The following is a 22696-nucleotide window of genomic DNA, read 5'->3' as shown; positions in this document are numbered from 1 at the left end:
TTACAAGCCTGGGGCTTCTCAGGATAGTGAAAGGATCTCAGTACGGTCCAGGGCTCCAAGGAAAGGTTCTCCACATACCGGAAGTTGGACACGTCTGACATTTTATATCTTTGCATACACTTTTAAAGTATCCCCAACATTGAACCACCCTCATTTAGTCCCTTTTCCTCTGTTAAATAAAACATTGAATGGGAGCTCTCGCTCTCTCTCTCTCTCTCTCTCTCTCTCTCTCTCTCTCTCTCTCTCTCTCTCTCTCTCTCTCTCTCTCTCTCTCTCTCTCTCTCTCTCTCTCTCTCTCTCTCTCTCTCTCTCTCTCTCTCTCTCTCTCTCTCTCTCTCTCTCTCTCTCTCTCTCTCTCTCTCTCTCTCTCTCTCTCTCTCTCTCTATATATATATATATATATATATATATATATATATATATTATAATCTCAAAATAACCATGACCATTGATTTGCAGTTGCTAAGGTGCTCCACATGTGATCAGTTAGGACAACAGCCATTTGATGGCTTGACAATTGGTTGAGAGCACAAGCAGCTGTGACAGTTATTAACATCAGGCATTGAATATCACGGTTTTGGGAAACAGATCAATGGGTTTAGTTACGCTTTAAGCTTGAACGCTCCATCTGGGTCATCGCTTTTATGGCTGCATGGCTGCTCTCATTTATGGCTGCATTTTAATTGGTTGGACAGTTATACAGAAGGTTTCTTTATTGGTACTTTGAGTACTTTGTGCCATTTAACTGTAAAGGTGTTACCAAGGTCACCACACATAAAAAATAAACTGGAGAAAGTAATGGCAGTAGTAAGTTAACAAACATTCTAAACAAAGAAACTGTACATACATATGCAGAAAAGTACCTCAGTTAAAACAGTTGTATCCTCCTCTTGCACATTTTTTGCTATTTTATTGTCTCTTAAACCTGTACGGTTTTGGAGATATTCACCTAGCATGCAGCCGCTGATGAGCATACGCTCCAAAAAGGTCAGACGGATGCAGGTAGAAAACCAGAGCTCCTTGCCGGAACAAAGGACTCCTGCGCATGTGCAGGAGTGACGTCAATGCGGCTCCGGAGCCACGAAATCCAGAAAAAAACAAAAAAAACGCAGAGGCAACATGTCAGCTCCCTCAGTGGTGACCGAGATGCGATGCAGGGACCTCGTTCTAAGGTAAGCATTTCATAATGAGCTAGTATGCAGTGCTCATTATGCATTTGCCTTACTTTTTTTTTTTTTATGGTCAGGACATACAACTACTTTAAAGCAAGGTGACGATCAAAGGAAAAACTGCAATAACATAACACTTACCTGATAAAAAATAAAGATGAATTTGGTGTGTGGTTGTCAGATTATCACAGATCAGTCATATCTTATGGGACGCTCTTTTCTTCTGTCAAGTGCAATGGAATTCAGCTAAAGAACAAGACAAGCAGTTGTTAGTCTGGCATACCATCGAACCATTAGGTCCCAGGAACAAAAGACTCTACTCCTAGCCTGGCCTTCCACCCTCCACTGTTTCAGCCTCCATCATTGTCCATGACATTAGACATGTCACAGTCAGGGACACACAATGGGGGAGATTTTCCCCAAAACCTGGTGACCAATAAGCTTCTAGGTTTTGTCAATGCTTAGCTAGGGTTCACACTATTGCGATGCAAGAACCAGCGCAATTCTAGTGTCGGTTCCAGCATTACATCTCCCCCGCAGCCAATTTACACTACACTCTGGGAACCGCTGCAGGTATCAATATAAAAAGGTAATGACACCCCAGATCGTATAACACTGCAAATTGTGAATTTGGCCAGGAATCGGATGGCATGGGTGTGGAAAAAATAAATTAAAAAAAATTAAAAAAAAAAAAAAGTCCTGCGCCTTTTTTGTGTGAATCCTATGAGAGTTCAGCCATACAATTGTATGGCTGAATTCGCATTGCACAGACATCGAAAGTGATCTGCAGAGCAGCGTGGTGCGAATCACATGCGATGTCTGTTTGCATATGTGTGAACCCAGGCTCAAAGCGATAGTAAATTATGAGTGCAGTGAAGTCACTCCTGTGCATTAGAGCTGCACGATTAATCGTTAAAAATTGGTGCTCTCAATTCAACCCCCCCCCCCTCACGATCTCTATGCAGAATTCCCCAATGAATTCATGTAACAAGTGTAGAGTTCTCTGCTCACTCAGCTATCAAAATAAAATAAAAAAATTTAAAAAATAAACACCGGCAGCCTGCCAAGTTTTTCACCACATTGTCTGCACTGGTAGAGAAGTATAAACATAACTTTTCATTTTTAGATCAAAAGGAATGAACTTCAGTTTGTAAATGAGGGAAGTTTAAAGCGGACCTTCAGTCATTTCTTCGACTTTCCATGTAATAAACATTCTGCTCTTGTTGTTTTAACTTTGGATAGTAAAACATTTTTTCCTGCCAGTAAATACCTTATACAGCCTACTTCCTGTTTGCCTGGTAAAAACCATAGGCTTATGACATCATGCACAGCAGTCTCTCCAGGAAGGGGGCGGGGGGGCGAGTCATAAGAGGGCCAATGAGAGCTTTAGGGCTGCAGAGCTGGAGGTGTGTGTCTGTGTAAAGCCAGGAAGTGAACAGGCAGCAGCTTCAGCTGCCCACAGTTTAAATGGTTGCAGCCAGACTCAGTGGAGGGAGATTTCTACAGTATATTTGGCAAGTAGAGAATCACAGTATATATAAAATAATATGCAAAGTGGTTGGAGGGAAGCTTCAGAATAGCAAAAATGTGTAATTAAATCATAATGTGAGCAGACTGCAGTACCTCTTTAACCACTTAAAGTGGTTGTAAACCCTTACAAATCACTTTGACCTACAGGTAAGCCTAGATTAAGGCTTACCTGTAGGTCCAAGAAATATCTCCCAAACCTATACGGTTTAGGAGATATTTGCCCGAAGACGGGCACCGCTATCTACGGCGCATGCGCCGTAGACAGAGATGCGCAGGCGTACGAAGCGGGGCATCGTCGATGACGGCAATGCCGCGAGTCTCGGCTCCCGTGCGCATGCGCGGGAGTGACGTCATCGCTGCTCCAGCGAATCACAGCGCCGGAGCAGCGAGGCCCACCAAGAAGATGGACGCTCGGAACTACAGGGGACAGCAGTGACTTCGCTGGCTCCTGTGTTAGGTAAGTGACACATAATGGACTACTATGCGATGCATAGTAGTCCATTATGCTTTGCCTTTACAGGGAATGAAAGAGGAAGAAAGACTAAACCTTTTTATAACACTTGTTTCTCACAAAGTTATAATCAGTATTTTTTGCTATAAAATTACTTGGAACCCCAAAACATTATATATATTTTTTAGCAGAGACCCTATGAAATAAAATGGTGATTGTAGCAATATTTTAAGTCACACTGTATTTGCACAGCCATATTTCAAATGCATTTTTTTGGTAAAAAATACACTTCAATGAGAAAAAAAACTAAACACTAAACAGTAAAGTTAGCCGAATTTTTTTGTATAATGTGAAAGATGTTACACCACGAGAATCGTGAGAAAATCATCATCTTTAGTCTAAGCAAAATAATTGTGATTCTCATTTTAGCCAGTAACGTGCAGCTCTAGTATGCACTTGCTTAGTGTTGATAGTCTCTCATTCTAAATAACTGTAGGCTGAAGCCATCCTGCGCCTGCCGCCGCTGCCTAGTGAGCGACTTATAAAGTGTCACTAAGGCAGCCGACACATTATGCATTTTTTCTTTTTTGTTCAACCAGCTAACAGTAAAGTTGTGAAAGATGTTACGCTGTGAGAATCATGAGATAAATCGTGATCTTTATTCTAAGCAAAAGAAGCGAGATTTTCAATTTAGCCAGAATTGTGCAGCTCTACTGTACATGTGCACGGGAGTCACTGTTTACAGCACTGTATGCCGCTCCTTCAGAGCACATGTGCCGATGACATCACCAGCTGCTGCTCTGTGGAATATCTCCTAAGCGGTGTACGTTTAGGAGAGATTCATTTTACCTACGAGAAAGCTTTATTTAAGCTTACCTGTATGTAAAAATATCCAAAACGACTTTACTACCACAACCTGAAGTTAAATCCGATTGGTTAACTACGCACAGCTGCACCAGATTCTGTGTGCACCAGATTTACTAAATCTCCCCCAATGACTATATTTTCATAACATCTGCCTGCAAGCAACTCCTGACAAATTCAACTATATAGGTCAAAAATACATGAGCGCCGGTTAAGGTGTATATAAAGTCAAAACTTGCTTTGGACACAATTTGGAAGCAGTGGATCCTCTGTCGGGTTTTTACTGGTGTGGAGTGCATGGCCAAAAGTGACACATTCATGAAACTTACATGAAAAAAAATGGCAGCACCACAGAGCAAACCTCAAAACCATTTTAAGGGCGCTCATCATCCAAATGTTCCAAAAAGCAGAAGGAAGCATAATACACCAAATTCTTTGCTTCCACTTTTCATAACCTTTGGACGATGATCTCATAAGAGTCAATGAAAAGGTTACGCTGCTGGCTTCTTCATGCAAGATTTTCATTGCTCCCTGTGGTAGGTTTATCTCCCCATTGGTTCTGATGGCTATTGCACTTTAGCAGAAAGTGACAGTTACCAAGGGCCCATTCACACCAGAAACTGCACCTAACTGCGCGTTTTTTTCTTTGTACCTATGCATGCATTTTATTTGCATTTTACCTGGAGCTGACACGCATTTTTCTATCTGAATTTGTCTTGTGAGGTCACTTCCTTCTAGTTCCTTTCCTTGGGCTTCTATGTGTTGCAGTTCATTTACATGCATTTGTAGTGCGGAAAAATGCAGCATGCTGTACTTTTCTGCACTGCAATGGTGTGAACTATGGCCATAGGGTAGCCTGGATTTTGGACAGTCTATGCAGTTGGAGTGCAGTCCAAAATGCATACAACTATTAGGTATGAAAGGGCTCTAGGAGGACAGAGGAGAGCGTGGATGGCGGAGGCACGTAAACTGACCACGGTGTCATGGCTACTGAGCCATGTTATACCGTGGTCAGTTTACAAAGAGAAAGGCATGAACAGGCAGGATGAGCCAGGTATTTCCGGTGTTACAGGGGGCTAAATGACACAGCACAAGCTTTAAAGCAGGGGTGCCCAACCAGTGGCCCGCAACCTCCTCCTCTGTGATGGAATAGAATACTGTTATTAATAGTAAGTTTATTACTAACATCACAGTGTATATATGGGCATATCTGTTCTGCAGTGGTTACTGGGCTGCTTTCAAACTGATCCGCAGGTGCAGAGCAGTGCACCTGGGGGTTACCTGCACTGAGCCATGGGCCACTTTCACATGGTCAGTCCGACCCAATTGGACCCTCTATTCACCTCTAAGGAGTAGAAGATGTAAATGGATTTGTGTCTGTTTACAAACACCTACCTCCAATCCGATCCGCAAAAAAAAAAAAAAAAAAAAAAAAAAAAAAAAAAAAAGGGTAGAAGTGGGCTGCCATGCCCCCGCTCTGCTCATTGTGGCCCGCGACCGGTTACCAAGTTGCTTAGATGGCCCCTGCTCTTCAAAAGGTTGGGCACCCTTGCTTTAAAGAGGAACAGGATTTTTTTTTTTAGGTTAAAGGGTAGTTCTTTTTTTACCAAATGCATTCTCTGCATTAAGGTTAAAAACCTTTCATTATCTGATGCCCTCCATCCCTAAACACCTGAGTTTTTTTTCTCAATCCAGCGCTGTCCCAGCTGCAACACTGCTCTTGCTTCCTGCTGTTAAAAGGAGACTCCGAGAGCAGCAGGAGCCATAGACTGGCATCAAATCCTGCAAGGAGTGAGGGGTGTGTCCGAGGCATGCTGTGTGTGTGTTTAAGGATAAACACAGCTCAGCTCGGAAGCACGCCCGCACTGGTGCCCCTTCAGCACAAAGCTTGTTGATAGGGCAGCCACAGGAAAGAAGGAGTGGACAGCGCAGGCCATAGAGTAGGTAAGGGCCTGCTCTGTGCAATACCACTGCACAGAGCAGGTAAGTACAACATATTTTTTATTTTAATAATGATAACACACACCTTTACAGCCACTTCAATTTTTCCCAAGGGGACCGCAAGACAAACTGGGACTGCTGTGGACGATCAAAGTTTAGTGCATAGTAAAAAAAAAAAATATATATATATATATATATATATATATATATATATATATATATATATATATATATATATTAAACGAGCAGCCTTAGGTGAATGCTGGACTGAGAAGGTCTGCAATTTAAAATGCTTTTAGAAAACAAAAGAGCTGTCACTAGGAACAAATGCTACAACTGCTCAGAAAATAGTGTGCATGATCATGATTGTCACAAGCAGTAGTGAAGAAATGTCCTCTGCTGACCTGCGGGCCACAATATTGGTGTAGGACAGGCTGAGTGACAGGTTTAGAGAGAGAACTGGCAAAGCTGCAAGCACTGGGACTGGAAGGAAAGAGCCTGAGATTGGCACAAGAAGAGGTGCAAAGCTCCCGGGGTTTGCAGCATGCAGGCACTAACACAGGAAGAACTTGGCCAGGTAGGAGTGTCAGGACATCTCCTAGGCAATGCTCTTGTGTCAGAACAGAGCCATACCAATCAGCTCCTCAGTCTCTCTCCTTTGAATAGGTTCACACCTTGGGTCCCCACTTGTTCCCAGAGCCACAACTACCCGCACAGTGAAATGAGATGCGTGTGGGTGCCATTAGTTCTAATAGCATGCCGAATGCACTGGAAAATGGCACTGCACTTGCGGTTCCCGCGTGGGCTGCGATTTCTAAAGCGCTGCAGGGACCTTTTCCCTGCGTCTCAGGAGGCACAACAGGACCATTTAAATTAACTGGCTGCCGTGCCTGTGCAAAACATGTGTGAGAACCAGGGTGGATAAAAATCAATGTTAAAGGAAAAAAAAAATAGTATGTATGGATTTTTTTGAATTCAAACAATAGTTTTACATTTAGGATACATTAATAATTTTGTTTATTCAACATGAAATGCAGCATGAGGCTGTATTCTCTGCAATATTTACATTTTTGGTAAGCTCATTCAATGAATCCAAGCTCTGCAAGCTGAGATGACATGCACTGCATTGATGCATTCACACAATGTCACAGTAACCATGAGATAAAACAACATTCAGGAATATTCTTTTATCCCATTGTTTTGCAAATCTATGTAAACTACAAACTGTATAATTGAATCGGTTCTGATATCACCGTTTTAGTAACCCGACAGCTTATTATTACAAATAGGAAACCTTCATTTTGTTTGAAAATATTAATGATTCTACCTACCAGCAAGAATAATTCCTTACATTTATAGAGCACCTGTCATTTCAGAGCCATCATGGCAGCGCCTGTTAGCGGGCATCCACTCACCTGCTGCTGCATCGTCCCTCACCTTGTTGTGTCACTGCTACATCACCAGCCATCCCATTAAAGTGAACGGGACTGTCAGTAAGTCAACAGCGGGTCAGAAGAGGAGCCACTATGGGACAGAGATTACTGTTGCTCTTTAAAAATGATGATTTGAAATAGAGTTGAAATCAAGCCTTTTTACTAATGATTTAAATCAAATCCACCCTGGTGAGAACCTAGACTTCCAACTCTCCACACAGACATCTGTGAGCATGCCTCTGTGAGCTGGCACAAACAGGCATGCTGACAGCAGTGGCATTGCAGGCCAGACAGGGAAAGCCAAAGAGCCAGATGAGGCCCTGGGGGAGGGGGGGGGGGGCACAATTTGCCCACATCTTATCTGGAGCAATGCAAACACAGGCTGCTTAAGAACACACACTTCTCCAGACTGACATGCACCAATCAGGGCATTCTGATATTTAGAAATGATATAATCTCTGCACTTGGCATAACTACCTGAATAAAATGGCAGCGACAACCACAATATCCACAAACAGATTTAAAACAATAATGGTAAATAAACGCTGCGCTAACGTTTTAAATATACAGCCAATAAATTCTAGCTCAGGCCTGGGTGTTAATACAAGTGTGCACAATGAATATAATAGATGAACAAGTTTAGAGCAGGTTAAACCGCCGAAAACCAAAATAGGTTGCAGCTTACCACTCATTAGACTTGGCGGCTGCATTTGTTTTCTTTAAGGCTTTTTCCCTCAGTTTTCACCTGGTGATCTGGCCAGTAACACATGTATTAGTGTGCCACCAATCTGGAGGAATGGGAATAGGGGCACAGCAGACATCAGCATTGTCAGTCTGGGGCGGAGGGGTATTAAATGCAATAACAGATTTAAATACACTAACAAATTGAAGCAAAACACAAGCTCACACTTTCTAATCAGTTAAAGCTGTGTCTTTTTTTCCCTTTTGGGCAATCATAGTAAGCACCCCGTCAGCGGTAAATGGTTTGTCTCACCACTGATACATCTGCAGGACAGCTTGTTCTGTTGAAAAACAGACTTACTGGCAGGATCTCCAAATGAGAATAGAAGAAAGCCTAAAATAAAAAGGAAACAAACGTAGCCATCACATCTAAAAATTGTTAAGCTGAAATATAATAAATGTTTTCAAGCAGTATTAAACTCGAAAGCAAACAAGAGAAACGGCCCTGCTGCTTGGTGTGTGTGCACAATGACGTCAGACCACAAGCTCTTGTTTTCTAAAATATAACTAAAGGCAGGGCTTGACAAACCCTAGGCGCCAGGTCACATTGGCGGCTAGGCTGCCACCAGCCCGCTCACTATCGATGCCCCAGACATGCAGTGCATTAACACTGACCGCCGCCCTCCTCCCTCCTCCACACTCAGTGGGGCGCTTGATGCTTGCCAGAGTCGCCGAGTGTGTAAGACGAGAGGAGGATCTGTCATATTTAAAGTGGAGCTCCACCCTAAAGTGGAACACAATTGGCACCTTTCAGGGGGGAGGGGGGTACAGATACCTGTATAATTCAGGTATCTGCACCCACTTCTGGGCATAGATAGCCACAGATTCTGCGGGTATTTATGCCACTTCCTGCGGGGCCCCCGCTGTCTGCTGGGAAACACACGGATCCCAGAGACAGCAGGGACCATCCTTATTGCGCAGCATGACTCGCGCATGCACAGTAGAGAATACCAAAGATGGCGGCGGCGGCAGCACCCGAGAGCCGATCGAGAGATCAGCTTCAGGTGCCAACATAGCAGGCGAGCTGGGCGGGTAAGTGTCCTTATTTTAAAAGTCAGCAGCTGCAGTATTTGTAGCTGCTGACTTAAAAACAAAAACACAGCAGAACTCCCGCTTTAAGCTTGATGTCGGGGGGGCTAGCAGCTATCAAACACCAGCCAATGGAATTAGGGTGGGCCGATACGTGTATGTGGCCCCGCCCCTTTTCTTAAGCAGCCCAATCATTGGCTGGTGTTTGATAGCTGCTGGGTCCCACCTACCCTGTCCAGGGCCACCCCCAACATTAAGCTCAATTCTGACAGCTCCTCTCTGTTACTGGTCAGTTTTCAGTCTGTTCAGTGTGAAACCTATCAGTGCCATCTGCCAGTGACAATTGACACCACCAACCAGTGCCACCTGCCAAGTGCAACCGCCAATCAGTGCCACCTGCCAGTTCCAAACCAGTGCCACCTGCCAATGCCACCTGCCTTCGCTAACCAGTGCCACCTGCAAGTGCCACCGCCAATCAGTGCCACCTGCCAGTGCCAATCCAGTGCCACCGCCAATCAGTGCCCCCTGCTAGTGCCACCGGCAATCCAGTGTCACCGCCAATCCAGTGCCACCTGCTAGTGCCTCCGCCAATCCAGTGCCACCGCCAATCCAGTGCCACCTGCCAGCACCACCTGCCAGTGCCAATGCCACCTGTCAGTTCCATGTGCCATCTAGTGCCACCTGCCAGTGACAACCAGTGCCACCACCAACCAGTGCCATATGCCAATTCCAAACCAGTGCCACCTGCCTAAGCCAACCAGTTCCATCTGTTGCCAGCCTTACTCTTTTTGGTCAGCTCATAACCCTGATGTAACAGAGTTACATTGGAGTTATTGACTGGGTGCTCTGTTGTGAGTTAGGGGGCGCAAATCACTGGCCTTACCCTGGGAGCTGACAATCCATACCACTCTAAAAAAAAACTGGCTCCTAACGTTAACTGGCTCCTAGATTCAAAGCAAATTTGTCAAGGCCTGACTAAAGGCAAAACTTTAGTGAATAGAAGTCCTATTAGGTTTTTATTGCTGTCTGTGCCCCCGTTGGGGAAATTCACCCTCTCTATTTGTCCGGTTTACCATCATCAATGAAAGTGAAAGTAAAGGAAAATCCCAACTTTTGGGTTGTCCCCAGAACAGGAATAGTGGGGAAATCTTCCAATGGGGAAACCTGGGATTCCAACACTTTAGAGAGATTTTTCTCTCCTTTCTTGTTTGGCTATGGGACAGGAAGTGATGGAAAATCTCCCCAAAGGGACTCAGATGGCAATAATAAAATTGACAGCGATTATAACCCTCCTTTACTCTATTTAAAAAGAATAACGTTTTGTTTTCTGTTCTGCTTTAAGCTTGTTCATCTCTTTGTTTTGATGGGAATTATTTTATGATAAAACTTGTGAGCTTTTACTGTATTATCTTATGTGGGTCTCCTTTCTTTGTAATAAGGATGGTGCTGAGGAGTATGCTGGGTGGGTCAGTCATCATACTGTCCCAATATGTTGGGGGAGAGCACAGTGACCTCCGATCATTAAGGGGTGGCATGGTTAAGCAGCCTATGGGTTATGTTTATGGAAGAGAGGATCACCGGCTGCACCGTACACGTTTGCTGAGATTATTCACCATTCTGTTAAACTGCATTGGTAATAACACTCTGGATTAACAGTGCAGCACTTTGTTACCTACCATTCTCATATTTGTAGAATCTACATAAAAAAAAAAAAAAAAAAAAAAAACCTTAGCAACTAGATTAAGGACTTTAATGGTACCAAAAAAAAAAGGGTTAAAATATAATCAATTGTTTATTGTACAGAGGCTAAAAAACATGTAACCACTGGAAGGACTCATACACTGATATCGATGCCCATATATAAAATCATACTGTTTTGTTGTTTGCTCATTATCCCTGCTGTAGTTGGGTGGTGGGCTGCTTGCTGTGACTGCAACACGCTTCACACCTTTTGTGTTTTTTGCACATAAGAAACAAGTGATTTGGCCACTTGACCTCTCTCCCTGCTGGGCTCCCTGTCTCTATACACCTTTTTTTTTTATGGATATATTCCTCACCATTCAGTGACACTAAATACTTCACAAGACAATTCTCTCCCATCGGCTGTTGAAACTGACAATTGGTCGTAACTGTGGAGTAGTCACCTTTGTATGTTTTTTTGTTTTAAATATATGGATAGAGCTTGGCTGTAGTTTTTTCATCCTGATGAAGCTGGCTGAAAACCTGTGAAACGCGTCAAAGTCACAGCAAGCAACTACAGCAGGGATAATGAGAAAATAACCAAACAGTATCACATGTTCTGTTATACATATATATGGTTTTCTAGCCTTTGTACAATAAACATTTGATATATTTTAACTCATTTTTTGGGATTGTTAAAATCCTTAATCTAGTTGCTAGGGTTTTTTTGTGCAGATTCTTGCATAAGCTGTGGTACCTGACACATTGGGGGTTATTTACTAAAGGAAAATCCACTTTGCACTGCAAGTGCACTTGGAAGTAAAGTCGCTGTAGATTTGAGGGGGACATGCAAGGAAAAAAAAAAAAAAAAAAACAGCATTTCAGCTTGCATGTGATTGGATGATAAAATCAGCAGAGCTACCACTCATTTCAGATCTACCCCTTAGATTTAGAACGACTGCACTTTCAAGTGTACTTGCAGTGCAAAGTGGATTTGCCTTTCGTAAATAACCCCCATTGTGTCTTATATTTAGAAGGTCATTCTGGGTATTCCTTCCTCCCATCCAGTGTCCATTAAAGGCACAGCCCCCCTAATTCAGCCTCTACATGCAGGGCAGCCGGATGTATGGATTTCAATGTGGACTTTTTTTTAAAGCACGATATTCGATCCGAAGGCTCTAATTGGCTTCAAAAAGGGTGGACTCGGTGCGGAGAGCACTGCACCCCCAAGCCCACCCACTTGTGTGACGTTAGCGAATATTTGCTTATGTCTTCCTGCTTCTCTTCCCAGCCAATCAGTGGGCGAGTCCTGAGACCCCATTGGCCGGGAGTCTGAGGACTCTCAGCCAGGGGTCTCGGGACCCCTGTCCTGTTTGGCCGGGAGGAGAAAAAATGGCCCCGTCAGCAACAGCCTCCTCCAGGAGCTCTACCCTGAATTCAGCAATGCACCACCACCTCGTCCTCCTTCCCACACCTCTACTGTGGGGGGCTGGGATGTTTCCAGGAAGCTATGTGCAGCACCCTGCCAGCACCTCCTGTCTCCCATGACCTGCATGCAGTGCATAGAGAAGCGCAGAAACCTGTGATGAGGTCACTGGGTCCAAGATAAAGAGGGTGATAAAAATGGACAAAAATTTTTTTTACAAAATGTCATGAATGTATTGCTGGGAGGAGGCATGTCATCTCTAATACCCCATTGTGTGGTGTATGCAGTCCTAGTGCTGGGACTTGTAGTACTCTGCCCCCCTCACACCTCCCGAGTCCTGCCCAACACTCACCTCCTGGGGGAAATCTGCTCTGTGTACCTGGCACACCACTCGGGCTCCTCACAACCTCCCCTCAGATGTTTTCTCTCGCTCTTCCGGGTTACTTCCCAACTACATGACGTAGTCACTAAGGGACTTTTTCTGGGCGGAGAGTTAAAAAAAAAAAAAAAAAAAAAAATTTTTTAAACAAACACCGGAAGTGGGGTAGGACTCGGCCCCCACCGGAAGACGGAAGTGGGGCTGGCTAGTAAACGCCAACTTCCGGTACATGATGTGTGCGGCTCTCCTGATACCTGGGACGTTTTCTCCTGATTGGTTGCCCGCCTTTGGGGTGTGTGTTGATTGGTCTAAGCAGGAGGCGCAATCTCTGCTCCATCACCTGTCGCCTTTAGCAGTCCGCCCACTAGCGTCAGAAGCAGCCTGTGATAGGACAAGAGGATTGAACTGGATGGGAGGAGCAGAGCAGGTGGGCAGAAATGGGGAGCAGAGCCAGTGTGGGTGAGTGCGAGGGGTGGATCCTCACACTCCTCCTCCTTCTTATTGTAGTTGTAGAAACAGCCAGTCCGAGTCTGTGTGTTGTGATCTGCTGTAGAGGAACCCTCCCCCAACACAGTCCTGTCATCCCTCGGGGACCAAACCACTGCCATGTGCCAGATCCCCTATATATACCTACCACTGAGTCTTAGACCCCCCTATATAAGTACTGTAGAGTCCTAAGTCCCCTATATACCTACCATAGAGTCCTAGATCCCCTATATACACCTACCATATAGTCTTAGCTCTCCTATATACATACCACAGGGTCACCTATATACATACCATTACAGTCTTAGAACCCCTATATACCTTCCATAGAGTCTTAGATCCCATATATATCTACCATAGAGTCCCAGATCTCTTATATACCCACCATAGGGTACCTACCATAATGTCACATGTGCCTGTGCTCAGATTATATCCAATATCTCCTGTAGACTCTCTATAGTGTCCCAGATCACCTATATACCCACCATAGAGTCATCTGTATACCTACAATAGAGTTCCAAATCTCCTGTGTACCTACCATAGTAGCTCAGATCTCCTTTATCTCTGATTTCTATTGTATTAAATTGTACTGTTTGTGTCCCCCCTTGTAATCTCTGCACAAACTGTTGGAGCTATATAAATTCTGTATAATAATAATAATGTAGCACTTACCCCCGAAGGAGCTGCTGGTTATTTTTGGACCGTTACCTTTCGTTCTCCTTGTGACACGTCTAGGGGATGTCCCGGGGTAGATGACCCAGTAACTTGAGACTGACAATAGATCCAGTTGAATGGATTTTTATTTGCAAACGTCAACCATTGAACAGTCTTTTAACTTGGGATCAGAGGGTTGAGAAGGAATTCAGGTACTCTCAATGTCAGTCTATAATCATTAAAGAACTTGCTTACTTTGACTGCATCCAGAAAATAGCCATTCGCAGCTGGATGAGCACTCAGGTTGGACAGTCCCTCTCTCACAAGGCCTAGCAGCCAACAAGGTGCTTACTCATGAACAAAGTCTTTGTCACAGATGTTGTTGCAGAACACGTAGGGAAACTAAGCTGTAGAACACTTGTAGGATACCTGGATCTTTTGGCCCACTTGGCGAGATCGCCCAAGACCGAATTCTCTCGGTTACTTCAGCCCTTCCGGGCTCTTGTTAAGAAAAACCAACCTCACGCATGGTGTTCTCCTAATAGGTCCTCCCCTGGAATGCTCAAAGTACAATGGGTTTCTCCCGGACCGGAGACGGCACCCAACTACCTCAGAATCCTTCCTTAGTTCCTCTGCCTTGGGCTAGCCAGCCCCGAGGCATTAAAATCAGGTGGAACCGCACCCCAGGCCATAGCCTTCCTGGGGGCTGGTCAGGAGGACCAGGACCATACACTCGGCACAGCATACTGGACCGGAAAACCCCGAACCACGTGATGTCCATGTCTTAAATACCCTCTCCCAGAGGGCACAGCGGGAGGGCCACTCCCACTGACCTGACTCCGAGAGAGTATAACCAGACCATAGTTCCACGGCTGCCACCAGAGACAGTGCCCCCTGTGGCCAGGCTGAACATCTCACAGTCTAGTCAGACTGACACCAAAGCCAAATTTAGTCAAATAGGCCCAAACCAAACTGTGGTTTGGGTAAAGCTTTAATTTTGAAAACATAGCGCGGCTCTTCAGGAGCTCGCCGCTACAATAATAAAGCTTTCCTTTTGAAAACATAGCGCATGCTCTTTAGGAGCCCACCGCTATAATAATAATAACATAGCCACCATAGCGTCACCTATTGTATATACCTACCATAGAGTGCTAAATCTCCTATATACCAGCCTTTTTTCAACACAGGAACCCTTGATATAACTTTCCGGTCTTATGGAACCTCTGCTAAAATACTATATCTACAATTTATATATACAGTGCATCCGGAAAAGTACTCACAGCGCTTCACTTTTTCCAGATTTTTTTATGGTTGCAGCCTTATTTAAAAATTGATCGAATTAATTATTTTCCTCAAAATTCTACAAACTCCACCCCATAATGACAACATGAAAGAAGTTTGAAGTCTTTGTACATTTATTAAAAATAAAAAGTTCCATGTACATAAGTATTCACAGACTTTGCTCAATACTTTGTTGAAGCACCTTTGGCACCAATTACAGCCTCGAGTCTTTTTGAGTATGATGTTACAAGCTTGGCACATCTATTTATGGACAGTTTCTCCCATTCTTCTTTGCAGGACCTCTCAAGCTCCATCAGATTGGATGAGGAGCATTGGTGCACAGATGTTCAGGTCTAGGCTCTGGCTGGGCCACTCAAGGACATTGACAGAGTTGTCCCATAGCCACTCCTGTTATCTTGGATGTGTGCTTAGGGTCGTTGTCCTGTTGGAAAATGAACCACCGTCCCATTCTCAGGTCTACAGGAGCAGGTTTTCATCAAGGATGTCTCTGTACAGTGTTGTATTCATCTTTCCCTCAATCCTGACTAGTCTCCCAGTTCCTGCCGCTGAAAAACATCCCAACAGCATGATGCTGTTACCACCATGCTTCACTGAAAGGATGGTGTTGGCCTGGTGATGAGCAGTTCCTAGTTTCCTCCAGACACGATGCTTGCCATTCAGGCCAAAGAGTTCAATCTTTGTTTCATCAGACTAGAGAATTTTGTTTCTCATGGTCAGAGTCCTTCAGGTGCCTTTTGGCAAACTCCAGGCGGGATGTCATGTGCCTTTTACTGGAAGGTTCTCCTCTCTCCACAGAGAAACACTGGAGCTGTGTCAGAGTGACCATTGGGTTCTTGGTCACCTCCCTGACTAAGGCCCTTCTCCCCCAATCGCTCAGTTTGGCCAGGTGGCACGCTCTAGGAAGAGTTCTGGTGGTTTCAGACTTCCATTTACAGATAATAGAGCTCACTGTGCTCATTGGGACCTTCAATGCTGCAGAAATGTTTGTACCCTTCCCCAGATCTGTACCTCAATACAACACTGTCTTGGAGGTCTATGAACAATTCCTTGGACTTCATGACTTGGTTTGTGCTCTGACATGTACTGTAAACTGTGGGATCTTATATAGACAGGTGTGTGCCTTTCCAAATCATGTCCAATCAACTGAGTTTACCATATGGGGACTCCAATCAAGTCATAGAAACATCTCAAGGATGATCAGTGGAAACAGAATGCACCCAAGCTCAATCTTGAGTGTCATTGCAAAGGATGTGAATACTTTTGTACATGGGATTTTTTTCGTTTTTTATTTTTAATAAAGTTGCAAAGATTTAAAAAGAGTTCTTTTCACATTGTCAGTATGGGGTTTTGTTTGTAGAATTTTGTGAAAAATAATGAATTTCATCCATTTTGGAATAAGGCTGTAACATAACAAAATATGGAAAAAGTGAAGCGCTGTGAATACTTTCCAGATGCACTGTACATCATTATGCTGGCCATACACGGGTCGAATTTCGAAAGAATTTTCGTACGAATTTCGCACCATTAGTGGGCTGCAGCAACAACCGATTTTCATGCGGCCATCGAATATTTTAATAATCGGACATGTTAGAAATTTTTTGAAAAAACAAACGATTTTCTATTCAATGATGGGAGAATTGTGCGACAAATGTAATCGAAAAAGAAATGCGCATGTGCAAGAAAAGAAAATTCCGGAAACAAAAGAATATTCCCAGCCACAAAAATTATTTTCTGTAGGAACAGGAGGTGAAATTGAAGGTTTGGTCGGTCGAATTCATTGGTGGCACCATCGAATCACAAAACACACAAATTTCTGATTTTCAAAAGAAAGTTCTTTCAAAATTTTGACCCGTGTATGGCCAGCATTAGTGTGATGGTCAGGGAGTAGAATGCTCCTCACACTTGTGGTCATTGGAGAGAATTACTCCCTTACAGTGGCTAAAAAGATCATTGGTGTCAGTGGGAACTTATCCAAGAGAGCAATTGCTCAAGGAACCCCTTATCACCCTCTGTAAGAACCGTAGGGTTCCACGATTCCTGCTTAAGAAACCCTGCTCTATAGTGTCCCAAATCTCTTATATACCTACCATGGAGTCACAGAGCTCCTATATACTTACCATGGCATCACATATACAGTGCATCCAGAAAGTATTCACAGTGCTTCACTTTTTTTCACATTTTATGTTACAGCCTTACTCCAAAATGGATTCAATTCATTATTTTCCTCAAAATTCTACAAGCAATACCCCATAATGACAACGTGAAAGAAGTTTGTTTCAAATCTTTGCAAATGTATTAAAAAAATGAAGAAGTCCAAGGAATTGTCTTAAAAAGTTCAGTGCATACAAATAATTTTACCCTTTTAAGCCCTCTTTCACTTGAATGGTCAGGGGGTAGTAAAAACAGATGAGTGAGCCCCAGTTTTACTTCCCCCTGGCCGCCCCCCACCCATGTCTACAAAACATCTAGAGGAGGCTACTCAAATGCAATGGTTGTGGCACTTGCATCACAGCCACAAAAAAAAATTACCATGTCATTGTTATCAACCAAATCAGCCATTAAAGTCAAGAGGGCCACACCACAACAGCAAGGCAAACACTTGGCTTGTGGTTGTGGTGCATTAGCCTCTCCTCCCAAGCCGAGCAGACCCACCCCCCATCCGAGGCATCCACCCCCCCCGTCTGAGGCAGCTGGCCCACCTCTCCTCCTAAACTGAGCGGCACCCTCCCCCGCCTGGGACAGCCGACCCACCTCTCCTCCCAAGCAGCACCCAACCCCCATCCGAGGCAGCTGGCCCACCTCTCCTCCCCGAGTCGAGCCGCACCCCCCGTCCGAGGCAGCCGACCCGCCTCTCCTCCCGAGCTGAGCGGCACCCCCTGTCCGAGACAGCCGACCAGCCTTTCCTCCCGAGCTAAGCGGCAACCCCCGTCCGAGGCAGCCGGTGTCTTGTCAAATAGCGTCCTCCATCAGATAGTGTCCCCTGCGTACTGCGCATGCGCAGTACACAGGAACACAGATTCCGAAAATTGCCGAGGATGAACGGCACCTGCGCCGTGAGTCCAGGTTCTATCCCCACTATCCAAGTGGACATAGAGTTAGAATAAAAAAGAGCCGAGCGCAGTGAGGCCGAGCCCGAAGCGTGGCGAGCGAAGCTCGCCCGCGAGGGGCCCTCTAAAATTCACAACCTTATGTCCGCTTGGATGGTGGGGCTACCACCTCCACTCACTGCGCAGGCGCCGTTCAGCTTCGGAGATTTTCCGAAGCTTCGTCTGCTCCGTACTGCGCATGCGCAGTACGGAGTGGACACTATGTGATGCCCGGACTCTATACGCCAGAACACCCGCCCGTCTCTCCTCCCGAGCCAAGCGGACCCACCCCTCGTCCGAGGCAGCCGGCCTGTCTCTCCTCCCGAGCCAAGCGGACCCACCCATGCCCGAGCCAACCGACCGCCTCTCCTCCCCAGCGGACCCACCCCCGCCTGAGCCAACCGGCCTGCCTCTCCCCCTGGGCTGAGCTGGACTGCCTTCCCGCTCAAGACGAGTGGATCCACCCACCACCCGAGCTGTCGGTATGACCCCCCGGGCTTGGCCTGAGCCGCACAAGATGTAGACAGTAGACAGAGTTTTTCACCAACATAACTGATCTCCCATTCAACCCCTCCCTTATCTACATACCTACATCCCTACCCCTGTGAAAGGTCTTACCAGTTCCGCAATCCCGAAGGTGTTTCGTAGCTTCTCCGTATGACTTTTGTTCTAATGAGCGCCAGAGAACTACCCAGCATTTATATCCAAGCTGATAGCACCAACACCTTGATCCAATCACTATGGAATATGTAGGATGGGCGGTGTGAAAATTGTAGAACCTATCCTGGGCGGCACAGTGGTGTAGTGGTTAGCACTCTCGCCTAGCAGTAAAAAGGGTCGCTGGTTTGAATCCCAACCATGACTCTACCTGCCTGGAGTTTGCATGTTCTCCCTGTGCCTGCGTGGTTTTCCTCCGGGTACTCCGGTTTCCTTCCACACTCCAAAGACATGCTGGTAGGTTAATTGGCTTCTTTCCAAAATTGGCCCTAGTATATGAATAGGGACCTTGGATTGTGGGCTCCTCGAGGGTAGGGACCGATGTGAGTGTGCAATGTACAGGGATAGGGACAATTGTAGACACTCACTCAGGTTGAACTGGATGGACTGGTGTTTTTATTCAACCTTGCTAACCATGTAGAAACTACCCTGTTCTAGTCACGTAATCCCATCCTTGGAGTCAGGAAGGGGAGGGTAGACCATAAAGGACCCTACAAAAAAAGGACACAAGAACATGGATTTTTTTATTTGAAAGCGTTATTAAAAAAATTACATTAAATACTTAAAGTGGGTGCAGCTTCTCCCCGCCACCCCTAATACTTATCTGAGCCCCATCTTGATCCAGCGATGTTCATGAAAGCAGCAGCTCTCCCCGTTCTCTCTCTCTTCCTCATTGCCCCCGTAGCAAAAGGCTTGCTTATGGGGGTGCTCGGCAGAGAGGAGCCAGAACCGCTGGCGGGGGACCCAAAAAGAAGAGGATCAAGGCTACTCTGTGCAAAACCATTGCACAGACCAGGTAAGTAGAATTTTTTTTTTTTTTAATCTTTAGAATCACTTTAATTAGACATGATAGCTCTCTAGGAATTTCAATATACACTCACTGGCCACTTTATTAGTTACACCTGTTCAGTTGCTTGGTAACACAAATTGCTAATCAACCAATCACATGGCAGCAACTCAAGGCATCTAGACATGGTGAAGACGACTTGCTAAAATTCAAACAGGAGTATCAAAATGGGGAAGAATGGAGATTTAAGTGACTTTGAATGTGGCAGGTAAACTATCCAGTGAGCGGCAGTTGTGCAGATAAAAATACCTTGTTGATGTCAGAGGAGAATGGACAGACTGCTTTGAGATGATAGAAAAGCAACAGTAACACAAATAAGCACTTGTTATAACCAATGTATGCAGAATACCATCTCTGAACACATGGAACCTTGAAGCAGATGGGCTACAGCAGCAGAAGACCACACCGGGTGCCACTCCTGTCAGCTAACAGTGAAACCGAGGAAACAATTCACACAGGCTCACCAAAATTGCACAATAGAAGATTGGAAAAACGTGGCCTTGTCTGACGAGTGTCGATTTCAGCTGTGACATTCAGATGGTAGGGTCAGAATTTGGTGTAAATAACATGAAAGCATGGATCCATCCTGCCTTGTATGCACGGTTCAGGCTGGTGGTGGTGATGTAATAGTGTGGGGGATATTTTCTTGGCACGCTTTGGGCCCCTTAGTACCAACTGAGCATCATTTAAACGCCACGGCCTACCTGAGTATTGTTGCTGACCATGTCCATCCCTTTATGACTACAGTGTACCCATCTTCTGATGGCTCCTTTCAGCAGGATAATGCAATATGTCACACAGCTTCAATCATCTCACCACTGGACAATGAGGTCCCTGTACTCCAATGGCCTCCACAGTCACCAGATGTCATCCGATAGAGCACCTCTGGGATGTGGTGGAACAGGAGATTCAAATCATGGATGTGCAGCAACTGTGTGATGCTATCCTGTTGATATGGACCAAAATCACTGAGGAATGTTTGCAACACCTTGCTGAATCTATGCCATGAAGAAATGAGGCGGTTCTGAAGGCAAAAGGGGGTCCAACTCGGTACTAGCAAGGTGTACCTAATAAAGTGGCCGGGGAATAGAGATAGAGACTGTTGTATTGCTATTTTTCACCACAATTCCTTCATACATGTTAAGGTTTCCCTGGTTTAGCCTGTAAGGCCTCTTTCACACGGGTGATCCAACCTGATCAGAATCCATACATTCCTATGGACTTGTGTCTATTTACACCCACCCCACATCCAGGTTCGATTAGGTTACACTCGCTTTTGATGCATTTTTCTCCCTAATTTGTTTCTTCATCTCAGTTGTGGATGTGCACATTCCAATGCGTTTTCAGTGCATGTGGTCACATTCCAGATGTGTTTTATACAGACAAAAATGCAGTATGTTCTGCTTTTGTTGACTGCACTGTAACACACTGCACTGGTGTGTATTAGAGCCATTGAAATACATGGAAAATACTGTTCATGCGTTTTTGATGCACATTAAAAATGCACTTAACTGCATGTGGTGTGAACATTTCTACTCACCCAACACCCGATCAATCCTTCTCTTCTACACCAAATTTAAAGTCTCCTGTAATGTCCTCTTTGTATTACTTCCTTTTTTGTGAAATCCCTGATGTTTCTGCTAGTCCCTCTGCTTTCCTATTAGAAACTGACCACACTAAAGTAGAACAACACACAGTGGTCAGTTCTCTAGCTATGCTTGGAACTCAGCCTGCTCTCCCCCAGTGGCGGCTGGTGCTCCATTTTTTGGGGTGGGGGGGGGGGCATCAAGCAAACCAAACGCTCCCCCCCCTCCTATTCAGTCGGTCAAACACCCCCTCCCCCATTCGGTCAGAACTTCAGTCGAACCCTTTATCCCCTGTCGTTCGCCCCTCCATCCACCAGCCCAGCACTTACCCCATTTAGGTCGTGGCTAGCTTTCGGCGACTTCCTCCTCCCGTGTCTCCTTCTTGGCAGCCAATACAAATACGATCACTTTTCCTCTCGGCCAATCAGGTCTCAGGACCCGCTTCCGGATTGGCCGAGAGTAGAATAATATTAATTCGCTATTGTCACACAACTGGGTGGGCTCAGAGCGCAGTGTAGCGCCTCGAGCCCACCCTTTTTTTAAGCCAATCAGATCCTCAGGCTCTAATCATGCACTTAAAAAAAACCCCCAAAAAACACCATTGAAATCAATGTGTCCGACGCCCTGCATGTAGATTAGGGGGCCAGCGCCCCCTAATGGAGAAGCCGCCACTGCTCTCCTCCAATGTTCAGACTTGTTCTGATAGACGCTGAGTGGCAACTCTTGACATGTGTCATGGAAGGATGGAGGATCAATCAGATAGCAAGTCTTGGCAGAAACCCTCTTATATATCAGGGAAAAAAAAATAAGATAAAAAAATAAAATTATGAAAAAATACTTTACTGTAGCCCATAAATATTCCTTAAAGCCTATATGTATTCAGCAGTGTAGTGATGACTCAACAGTTTCAGCAGAGTTCAGCAGAGTTCAGTGCCATCATTTGTGCAATAATTGAGTGAAGCACCAGGAGTAGGGATGAGGCGATTTATTTCTGGCAAAATTAGTAATTTCACTGAAGTGAAAACTCACTGGGCTTGAGTTACTAAAGGCAAATAGACCATGCACTTTGCAAGTACAGTTGCACCCATTTTCCCCAGAGCTTAGTGCATTTGGGGAAGCCTCACTTTGTAAAGAATTCCCAATCAGGAAAAGAAAAACAGAAAACAGCATTTTTGCTTGCACACAATTGGATGATGGAAATCAGCAGAGCTTCACCACATTCACTAAGTTCTGGAAAAAAATGAGTGCAACTGTACTTGCAAAGTGCTCAGTCTATTAGCCTTTAGTAAATCAACCCCATTGAGTTGCTTAGGTAAAATTGTCTTTATAATATTTTTTCTTGGGGGGGGGGGGGGGGATTTTAAAGGATAAGTTC

General features: G+C 45.0%; 2 protein-coding genes across 7 annotated transcripts in view; one reads left to right on the top strand and one right to left on the bottom strand.

The window, feature by feature from the left end:
* Positions 1 to 12763, bottom strand: part of IKBKG (inhibitor of nuclear factor kappa B kinase regulatory subunit gamma) — a 107408-nt gene extending 94645 nt beyond the window's left edge. For 4 of the 5 annotated variants that reach the window (XM_077478805.1, XM_077478807.1, XM_077478808.1 and 1 more), the window contains exons 1-2: positions 12617 to 12763; positions 1311 to 1415 (exon numbers count right to left, since the gene is read on the bottom strand). The gene's annotated coding sequence lies outside the window, so the exon portion shown is untranslated. Of the gene's footprint in view, positions 1 to 1310; positions 1416 to 8382; positions 8403 to 12616 lie in introns of those variants that run through there. The other variant, XM_077478806.1, reaches the window with a different exon arrangement.
* Positions 12764 to 12945: 182 nt separating this feature from the next.
* G6PD (glucose-6-phosphate dehydrogenase) overlaps positions 12946 to 22696 on the top strand; it is a 58416-nt gene continuing 48665 nt past the window's right edge. Inside the window, exon 1 of one of the 2 annotated variants that reach the window (XM_077478813.1) lies at positions 12946 to 13070. Coding sequence is in view for 1 of the 2 variants with exons in the window: in XM_077478810.1 (XP_077334936.1) it covers positions 13081 to 13102 (22 nt within the window). In the remaining variant the exon portion in view is untranslated. Of the gene's footprint in view, positions 13103 to 22696 lie in introns of both variants that reach the window. The other variant, XM_077478810.1, reaches the window with a different exon arrangement.

The sequence above is a fragment of the Lithobates pipiens genome, unplaced genomic scaffold (genome assembly GCF_037356315.1).
Source record: "Lithobates pipiens isolate NorthernLeopardFrog02 unplaced genomic scaffold, aLitPip1_a1.2 Scaffold_1, whole genome shotgun sequence".
NCBI classification, from domain to species: domain Eukaryota; kingdom Metazoa; phylum Chordata; class Amphibia; order Anura; family Ranidae; genus Lithobates; species Lithobates pipiens.
Note: the sequence above shows the minus strand (reverse complement) of the source record. Positions and strands in the feature narration are given on the sequence as shown.